The sequence below is a fragment of the Oncorhynchus mykiss genome, chromosome 1 (assembly GCF_013265735.2).
Source record: "Oncorhynchus mykiss isolate Arlee chromosome 1, USDA_OmykA_1.1, whole genome shotgun sequence".
Lineage (NCBI taxonomy): Eukaryota > Metazoa > Chordata > Actinopteri > Salmoniformes > Salmonidae > Oncorhynchus > Oncorhynchus mykiss.
This window is the reverse complement of record NC_048565.1, coordinates 48,041,863-48,052,526: the sequence shown is the minus strand read 5'-3', so window position 1 is coordinate 48,052,526 and position 10,664 is coordinate 48,041,863. Positions and strand designations below refer to the sequence as shown.

Sequence of the window (10,664 nt, the reverse complement as noted above, 5' to 3'; positions counted from 1 at the left end):
ACTTATATTTGATGAACTTGCCATTGGCTCAACCATTGGCTCAACTTACCCCATGGCCATTGGCTCAACTTACCCCATGGCCATTGGCTCAACTTACCCCATGGCCATTGGCTCAACTTACCCCATGGCCATTGGCTCAACTTACCCCATGGCCATTGGCTCAACTTACCCCATGGCCATTGGCTCAACTTACCCCATGGTCATTGGCTCAACTTACCCCATGGTCATTGGCTCAACTTACCCCATGGTCATTGGCTCAACTTACCCCATGGCATTGACTCAACTTACCCCATGGCATTGGCTCAACTTACCCCATGACATTGGCTCAACTTACCCCATGGCATTGACTCAACTTACCCCATGGCATTGGCTCAACTTACCCCATGGCATTGGCTCAACTTACCCCATGGCATTGGCTCAACTTACCCCATGGCCATTGGCTCAACTTACCCCATGGCATTGGCTCAACTTACCCCATGGCCATTGGCTCAACTTACCCCATGGCCATTGGCTCAACTTATCCCTTGGCCATTGGCTCAACTTACCTCAAAAGGCAAACATTTTGACTACATTAGCCCACACAGCTACAAGGATGCACTTTCACGCTAAGTTTAGGACCTCATATTGAAGATTATAGAAAACAATCTTAAAATACATGTATCTACTTCGGGTTTAGATACAAGCATCATGAAACCTCTATAACACAATAAATTCATTTGACTTGGTGAAAATCCATTTTTTGGACTTAACTTGCTTGTCACTTTTTCCATGTGGTTTAGTCCTTCACGGACTCCATGAAATTATCATCTCTTCCTAAGTACTTGGTCAAATGATTAATTTGGTGTATGGTTTCCTAGAAACAAGGGTGGCTCAACTTACCCCTTTGGCTCAACCTACTCCACTCTCCCCTAATATAAATTCTATATATAGTCATAGCTGCGGGATGTACGGGGTGCTGAGGATTCTGCAGCACCCCTAAAAAATCCCGATAAAAAATAAAAAAAAATTCAGCATCTCTGCTTTGGCAAAAAAAGGTGGTTGTAATATTAAGAACAGTATCTGGCAGGATTCAATAGTTGGAATTGTAAGAATTGTTTCCCTGTCCTTTCATTGTGATTGTCATTCTAATGGAATCCAAAAAGAACAAAACTCTCAAAAGATGCAAAGTTATGGGCAAAGACACAAAACATCCACATCAAATTAAATATTTTTCTTGATCAAATAACATGGAAAACAACCTCTTTTTCTGCAGTATTAATTCACTATCCTTACAAACCACTTAATGCAAATGTACAGTACCAGTCAAGTGTTTTTCTTAATTTTCATCTTTACAAAAAATATTTTCGATTTTAGATTCTTCAAAGTAGCCACCCTTTGCCTTGATGACAGCTTTGCACACTCTTGGCATTATCTCAAGCAGCTTCACCTGTAATGCTTTTCAAACAGTCTTCAAGGAGTTCCCACATATGCTGAGCACTTGTTGGCTGCTTTTCCTTCACTCTGCGGTCCAACTAATCCCAAACCATCTCAATTGGGTTGAGGATGGGTAATTGTGGAGGCCAGGTCATCTGATGCAGCACTCCATCACTCTCATGCTTGGTTAAAAAGCCCTTACACAGCCTGGAGGTGTGTTGGGTCATTGTTCTGTTGAAAAACAAATGATAGTCCCACTAAGCGCAAACCAGACGGGTTGGAGTGTCACTGCAGAATGCTGTGGTAGCCATGCTCGTTAAGTGTGCCTTAAATTCTAACTAAATCCCATACAGTCACCAGCAAAGCACTCCCACACCATAACACCTCCTCCTCCATGCTTTACGGTGGGAAATACACACGAGGAGATAATCCGTTCAAACCCACACAGCGTATCCCAAAGACACGGTGGTTGGAACCAAAAATCTCCAATTTCACTACATGTGGAGATCATCCGTTCACCTACTCTACTTGGCCCAAGCAAGTCTCTTCTTCTTATTGGTGTCCTTTAGTAGTGATTTCTTTGCAGCAAGTTGACCATGAAGGCCTGGTTCACACAGTCTCCTCTGAACAGTTGATGTTGAGATGTGTCTGTTACTTGAACTCTGTGAAGTCTGTTAACTGCAATCTGAGGTGCAGTTAACTCAAATTAACTTATCCTCTGCAGCAGAGGTAATGCTGGGTCTTTCTTTCCTGTGGCGGATGACATGAGAGACAGGTTCATCATAGCGGGTTTTACAAATGCACTTGAAGAAACTTTCAAAATTCTTGAAGTTTTCCGGATTGGTCATGTCTTAAAACTGTCATTTCTCTTTGCTTATTTGAGCTGTTCTTACCATAATATGGACTTGGTCTTTTACCAAATTGGGCTATCTTCTGTATACCACCCCTACATTGTCACAACACATTAAGAAGGAAAGAAATTCCGCAAATTCACTTTAACAAGGCACACCAGTTCATTTAAATGCATTCCAGGTGAGACAATGCCAAGAGTGTACAAATATGTCATCAAGGCAAATGGTGGCTACTTTGAAGATTCTCAAATATAAATATTTTTTGATTTGTTTAACTCTTTTTTTGGTTACTACACGATTCCATGGGTTATTTCATAGTTTTGGTGTCTTCACTAATATTCCATAATTTAGAAAATAGTAAAAAATTAGAAAAACTCTTGAATGAAAAGGTGTGTCCAAACTTTTGACTGGTACTGTACATTACTGTATTCTACATAGGCTGGTCATCTACGCTTGTACCTGTAAACTTTCCATCACCGTGAAGAAAAACAATGCACAATACAGTACTTTAGCACAATGAGACATCAAGCGGTTTGTGATGATGTGATGATGAGGCTCAGTTGGTATAGCATGGCACTTGCAATTCTAAATTCTAGAGTTGTGGGTTAATTTCCAACGGGGGACCAGCACGAAAATGTATGCACTCACTACTGTAAGTTGCAATGGATAAAGAATGAAAAGACCATTTCAGTTTTCACATAGAAAGAAGTTGCATTTGCAAAGTATTTCAAGAAACTGAAAAACATATATGAAGCAAGTATTTTTCTATTCCACAAGTATTATCAGATTAACTTTTTTGTACACTCAATTTGTAGACTCAATTTACAAATGCTGGTAAACACTGAAATCCATTAAATGTTTTTTTTTCTCACAAAAGTCATACACTGGGCCTTTACTAGTCCTGTATTAGCGGACCGATATAGACATCTTCAGTGTGGGGGGACATACCCCCACCCCCCTCCCCCTGGCATTTCTTTTTTTGCAGCATCCCTCCCCCCAAATACTTCCCACTGCTATGTATAACCCTTGTTTCCTTCTTGTCTATTTCAGGGGGCACACACCAGGGTATAGGGACTCCCCCCACCTTGGACTATTGTGCTCATGTCTGCAGTAGATGCTGTGCTGAGTTTGTTGAACTATCAGATCTGGAACGACATGTCAGGGATTGCTTTTCCAATCAGTTAGTCCTGATTGTCAATGACAATGAAGACCTAGTGCCGTCTGCTGAAATGTTCCCTCTAGCCTCGTCGCCCAGTACACCAGGCGAAACAGTCAACAACTCTGAAATGGAAGAGTGCAGTGATCTTTTGGAGGAGAAACCAGAGGGGAATGAAGACTCTATGGATGTTTCCAGAAGTAAGAGAAGCAATGGCCGGCTAGATAGCACCAGTAGCAGCCGGAGCAGCAGTACTGACAGCCTGACTGATATTGTCTCATGTTTCTCAGTTCTCCCAATTTCACTACCTCAACCTTGCAACAAACTGTCGGAACAGCAGGGGACATTATCATGGTTCAACAGCAACGTCATCATTGAAAACCTAGAGAGCACTAAAGTGGCAGTGGCCCAGTTTTGCCAGCAGAGCCGATCGGACACCGGCTACAGTGGCAGCAGTAAGATGGCCGTCTCCTCTCTGATGGAGAAACTCCTGGCTCTGCAGCTGCAACAGATCCACCAGTTGCAGCTGATGGATCAGATTTGTCACCAGGTCTTACTGTTTGCCTCCCAGAGGTCAGAGGAATCAGAGTCTCCAACACAGACACCCATCAGCTGCCCTCAGGGTAGTCTAGCATCAACGCAGGCCAGCCAGCTGACAACCCTCAGTTCTCATCTATCCCAGCAGCTAGCTGCAGCCACTGGGTTAGCCCACAGTCTCGCCACTCAGTCTGCCAGCATCAGTCACTTTAAACGATTAACAGCAACAGTACAGTTACCACAGAGCCCCCTTGGTAGCAGCATTGTGCACTCTAGCACCGAACCCTTACAAAGCATGGGTAAACTCATAGCTTCAGCAGTAAGCAAGCCCCACTCTAGAAAGAAGTACACTCATGCTAAAGGTCTGTACCCTCAACTAAATGTTTCAGCCCATACCAAAATGAACTCACCAGCACTTGGCACAGGTATCTTGCTAAACCCATCGAATAAACCATGTCTAACTCAGCCACCATCCAGCAATCAAACACTCTTGAGTGCTGGACCAAGCATTGGTGCAATTGTGGAGGATCTGAATTCTTTGACGGCATTAGCCCAACAAAGGAAAGACAAACCAACCAATGTGACTTCTTTAGAACGCAAAATGTCTTCTGAACGGGCTTACTTTAAACACAAATGCAGGTTTTGCGCTAAGGTATTTGGGAGTGACAGTGCCATGCAGATCCATTTGCGATCCCACACTGGGGAGAGGCCATACAAGTGCAACATCTGCGGGAATCGTTTCTCCACCCGTGGGAACTTGAAGGTACACTTCCAGCGGCACAAAGAGAGGTACCCTCACATCCAGATGAACCCTTACCCTGTTCCAGAACACCTTGACAATATCCCAACCAGCACAGGAATCCCTTATGGTATGTCTATGCCACCACAAAAACCAGTTACATGCTGGCTGGAGAGTAAATCATCTCTAGCCACCTTGACTACTTCTGTTGGCCGGTTGCTCCCAACTGTATCACCCAACTTACCTTTTCTTATCAAGAAAGAGGAGCAGCCTGTCTCAATAACCACGCTTTCCAGTCCAGGCGTATGTGAATCATCTAGTGTGGTAAAGTCTACCAAGTGTGTTGACCTTGTAGAGCCTGGAAAAGTCCCCACCGTCCCCACCTTGAATCTAAAAAGAGAAGAGGTTAAACCCCCTTTGACCTTTGTCTCAAAGATGAGTTCGAGAAAAGAAGGATCAGCTGACTATATATCCGCTAACATCACTTCCATTAGCACAAATCCCATCAAGTTGGAGCAGTTCAAGATCAAACATCTCTTCGGAGGAGGAGTCCATGATCCCCTGCAGACATCAGAGACCTCAAAACTCCAGCAGCTAGTGGAGAACATTGACAAGAAGATTACGGACCTCAACGAGTGCATCATTTGCCACCGCATACTTAGTTGCCAGAGCGCCCTCAGGATGCACTACCGCACCCACACAGGAGAGCGGCCCTTCAGATGTAAAGTGTGCGGACGGGCGTTCTCTACCAAAGGGAATCTGAAGACGCACCATGCAGTTCATCGTGCCACGCCGCCAGTGAGGGTCCAGCACTCCTGTCCCATATGCCAGAGGAAGTTCACCAACGCTGTTGTCCTACAGCAGCATATTCATATGCACATGGGTGGCCAGATTCCCAACACCCCTCTCTCTGAACAGAGCTACCCAAAGTCAATGGAGTCTGGCAGAGGTTCAGTGGATGAAAGGAAATTAGAAGAGTTAGAGAACCTTTCTGATGATGATATGGACTTCAATGACTGTGGGATTGCAGGTATGTCCAGGTTTATTAACTCCTTATCTGGCAGCTTGTCTCCTTCTGATAGTACAGGAGCAGGCTCCTTTGATGCCCGGAAGAAACTCAACTATCTTAGGCCAGTGGATGAGATGCAGGTCAGCTGGTTTAAGACAAAGGGACTGGCTAAAGAGGATCAATATGCCTGTGACTCATCATCTCTTTGCAGTGACCGAAGTGATGGGAGACTTGCTGTTTCTGAGAATACAGCTGCAAAGCACTTTTTTTCCCCAAGCGAGAGTGTTCCAGTATGTTCTAGCCCCACAAGCTGTGAGGAAAGGTACCAGAATGGTTTATCCCAGGCACATATCAATCCAAGCCCTCTGCAATTCACTGACACTGGCATGGCATCTCTTCACCACCTAAAATCTTTAAACCCACTAACGAATCCCACTAATATGGTCCACACATTCTGTGAACAACGAGGCATTTTTAAGAACACTGCATGCAATATTTGCAGCAAGACATTTGCCTGCCAAAGTGCCTTGGATATCCATTATCGAAGCCATACCAAGGAGAGACCCTTCATTTGCACAGGGTGCAACAGAGGGTTCTCCACTAAGGGGAACCTCAAGCAGCACATGCTAACCCATCAGATGAGGGACCTGCCATCCCAGTTGTTTGAGCCCTCCATTCCCAGCCTTGCTTCCAGCCCCAATTCCTCTGCAAATCCTCTGGCCTCCCAAATGATTAAGCCAGAAGTTAACCGTTTCCTGGGTAGCGTCCCCTATGGGGAAACAAGTGATCTTCAAGGCATTTTGAGTTTGAGGATGTCCTCAGCCTCCTCTTCCCCAGCGCTCGCTGCCCTGCCACCTCAACGAACTCCCAAGCAGCATTACTGCCACACTTGTGGGAAAACCTTCTCTTCCTCCAGCGCCTTGCAAATCCACGAGAGGACTCACACTGGGGAGAAGCCGTTCGCTTGCACTGTTTGTGGTCGGGCATTCACCACCAAAGGAAATCTGAAGGTACGTTCCACTTTTGCATTTACAAGATAGGGTTTAGACTGATTGACTAGCAAAAAAATGTCAAAACTGTGTTTTTTGGGCATTGTTTCATTCATTAGTGCTGCAGAATTAACCAAAATGTAGCTTATTTTTCAGTTTTTAAACAGCTAATTGACCGACATCGGTTCAATTATTTGAATGCCATTTTCAATTCATATTTGCTCTGTGAGCTCCTAGTGCAGTTTATGTAGAGATAAATCAGATCAAGCCTGAACTGTGCGATGTAGTAGGGAGTTGTAGTTTCCAACAGGCCAATATTCCACTTAGTTTAGCTCAGAAAACGTGGTAATTAACTACAATGACCATATTCCATAGTCTATGCAGAGCAAGACATTGAGACTGAGAGAAGAGAAAATTAGCGATTGAGAGGGATAGAAAGCAGTTAATTCACAAGACTAAAAATACATTATCTAATGGCTTGTTCACACTTCAGGCCTTCATGCTCAAGTCAGTTGTGTTATCAAATCCATTTTGGAATACTGTCTGTCCAAACAGTAAGACACAAGTAACCCCATCAGATTTGTGTGTTCAGACAGCAGTCATTTGCTGACACGACTATGCTAGTTGTCATAGTAATGGCAGGTGTGTGCACAGAGGTGTAGGCTGATTGGTGGTGGTGCTCAGGCTTCCTATCACTAGGAAGTTATGTAGCAAGCTAAGGTGACAACAATGCCTGCCATGGACGTTTCCCAGTTGCTTTGGATGTTCAAAATCATAGTGTAGGAACACTTTTAAAGCCTCGAAGGATAAGATGATACAACTTTTCAAAAGTCCTTTTTGGCTAGCCAGGGCAGTCAACTGAGTTAGCTACCTAGGTAGCTGTTTAACTTTCTATCACATTCACTCATTTGTTTGTAAATCCTGAACAAGCTAAATAGGTACCACATGTTCTTGTCAAACTGTCAACAGAGTAGTTAGCAAGCAATGAGATATGCCAAATAACAGTCTAAAAAAAACACTTGAGGGCAAACAAATTAGATTTGACTGTTACAGACACATGTCACATGGGCAGGAATCAGATTTGTATCTGACTTCAAACCACCTACGAAGGTCTCAACATCCCAGAATAAAAATCTCGCGCCAGCTCCTCAATTCAGTTTTTGGGGAGATGTATGAGAAAATATACTAAAACGGGGAGCGGAAGCAGGGCGGTTGCTCCACCCCCCTCGCTCTGCAAGTTTTGGTCAATGCTATGGGTCAAATGTCCCCTCCCCTTTCCAATTTCAAAAGGTGCTCACACCTGCTAAATCGTGGGAGATTAACTACATCGAATCATTACACTGTGATATTTGTCTTCATAAAAGGAGTGTAACTCACCATTTCTCTCTTCCTCATGTAGGTCCATATGGGAACTCATATGTGGAGTAGTGCCCCCACCAGGCGAGGACGCAGACTGTCTGTGGACGGACCATTGATGTTTATGGGAACCCATCCTGTGAAGCTATCAGAGCCAATTCAGAGGCCAGACATTAGGTCCGGTAATGGAGACTCCTTTAGTCTCTGGAACCACTGTACAGACTCCTTCTCTAAGAATTTGGCCTTGAGGACCAATGATATCTCAGTCATCCAGAACGGAGGCGGGCCTTACCTCTCTGGACCAATGGGGCATGGGGCCAGCTCACCTAAAGGGAGTGTAAATGTTGGTCTAGACAAATTTCCCAATACAGAACACAATGCTTCTTTGACGCTGCCTGGGGAAAATGATACAGAAAGAGCGACTTACTTCCGTTTCACTCATTTGATGGAGGAGAGGAAGGAAATGATTGCCAATTAAAGAGACTGTGTATTATTTTAGGGAGAGGGAAGGCTGCTGTTGTTGATGGACTAGAGCTTTCTTTTTTTGAAGGAAATTAACTGCGATGTTGGAATAGACTGAGTTTCTTTGAGTTTGTGTAGAAATGATAATAACCTTATTTGGAGTCAAGTGTCTAGTAAAGTTTCCCTGCTTTTCAGTGTGCTTATTAGAGTTTGACTGTTTTTTATGACCTATTTACATGGGTAAAATAGCCTATTGGTTGTGTAATTATGCTTAATGTTACAGTTTTATAATTCTAATAGAATTTTGAGGTGTTGATTATGTTATTGAAGAGGAATTCACTTGTAACATACTTTGTCATATCTTTGTGAAACACATGGATATATAATTGATGTGTCAATATCAATGTACTAATATACTTTATACATTGGGTGGGTCTAATCCTGAATGCTGATTGGTTAAAACCGTATTCCAGACGGTGTCTATTCCACAAGTTACCACTGGCTAAATCTATGATGTTAAAATGCCTATTTACTCTCTTCCATCTGTCTACACAATCCACTGTCTCATCAGCCCAGCCAGGCAATTTATAAACTCGATCTCCACTATAAAAAGTATCTAGACATTATCTCACATTTCTTTTAGACTAACATTTAGTTTTCAACAGCGGAGATTTGTGTCAGTATAAACTCTCTCGACGTTTACAACATTGTTTCAATATTCAAATTCGATCTCCAGCTGTCCCATAGTAATGAACGTTTTGGGACGTAACAAATAGGCAGCAGCATTTCTCATCCAGTCGAAATCATAATTTTTATGGATATATAAAAATAATTGTCAATTGAAAAAAGGTCAAACGAAACAGTGCAGCTAGTTTGCAGTATTTCCAGCTTCAGTTTGAAGTGATTGTGTTAGCTGTGTTGTTGGCTAGCTCCTCAGAACAACAGTGTCCTGACGTGAGAGCACATTGTCTAAGGCAGGTGAAATAGTGCATCATTAGCTCATTGTTATGGATGGATCCAAATAAATGTCACTAGAAAACAGCTTAAACAAATGCAAATGTGGCTACTGTTGTTATTCTAGCTGCACTGTTTGACATGACTGTAAGTTAGCAGTATGGCAATGGAACATTACAAAAAATGAATGACTGGGACACGTCCATAGATGTAGAACAAAAAGACTGAACGACTGGGTCGCATCTCTGGCAACCGAACCGATAGGACGGATGACCAACCGGCTTCGGTAGCAACCCTAGATTTGTGTCGGGACTATATCTTGTGGTAGGATGAAATAGTATTAATAAATTAATCAAAATTAAGTTCATGAAAATATGTGAACCATTATTTGAATATGTTGGTAACCCGTTGTATAAAAGTGATATAAAATACTTATTTTCCACCATAATTTGCAAATAAATTCATTAAAAATCCTACAATGTGATTTTCTGGATTTTTTTTCTCTCATTTTGTCTGTCATAGTTGAAGTGTATCTATGATGAAAATTACAGGCCTCTCTCATCTTTTTAAGTGGGAGAACTTGCACAATTTTTTAAATTTTTTTTTTATTTCACCTTTATTTAACCAGGTTGGCTAGTTGAGAACAAGTTCTCATTTGCAACTGCGACCTGGCCAAGATAAAGCATAGCAGTGTGAACAGAAAACACAGAGTTACACATGGAGTAAACAATTAACAAGTCAATAACACAGTAGAAAAAAAGAGAGTCTATATACATTGTGTGCAAAAGGCATGAGGAGGTAGGCGAATAGTTACAATTTTGCAGATTAACACTGGAGTGATAAATGATCAGATGGTCATGTACAGGTAGAGATATTGGTGTGCAAAAGAGCAGAAAAGTAAATAAATAAAAACAGTATGGGGATGAGGTAGGTAAAATTGGGTGGGCTATTTACCGATAGACTATGTACAGCTGCAGCGATCGGTTAGCTGCTCAGATAGCAGATGTTTGAAGTTGGTGAAGGAGATAAAAGTCTCCAACTTCAGCAGCGATTTTTGCAATTCGTTCCAGTCACAGGCAGCAGAGAACTGGAATGAAAGGCGGCCAAATGAGGTGTTGGCTTTAGGGATGATCAGTGAGATACACCTGCTGGAGCGCGTGCTACGGGTGGCTGACTAAATACTTTTTTGCCCCACTGT

General features: G+C 42.8%; 1 protein-coding gene across 1 annotated transcript; it reads left to right on the top strand.

Moving 5' to 3' along the window:
- The first annotated feature begins 3,330 nt into the window (after nucleotides 1-3,330).
- On the top strand, nucleotides 3,331-9,035 carry LOC110524205 (sal-like protein 1). The gene is made up of 2 exons (XM_021603649.2): nucleotides 3,331-6,715; nucleotides 8,094-9,035. The coding sequence occupies exons 1-2, from the start codon at nucleotides 3,494-3,496 to the stop codon at nucleotides 8,526-8,528; spliced, it is 3,657 nt and encodes a 1,218-aa protein (XP_021459324.2). The 5' UTR covers nucleotides 3,331-3,493; the 3' UTR covers nucleotides 8,529-9,035.
- Nucleotides 9,036-10,664: the final 1,629 nt, after the last annotated feature.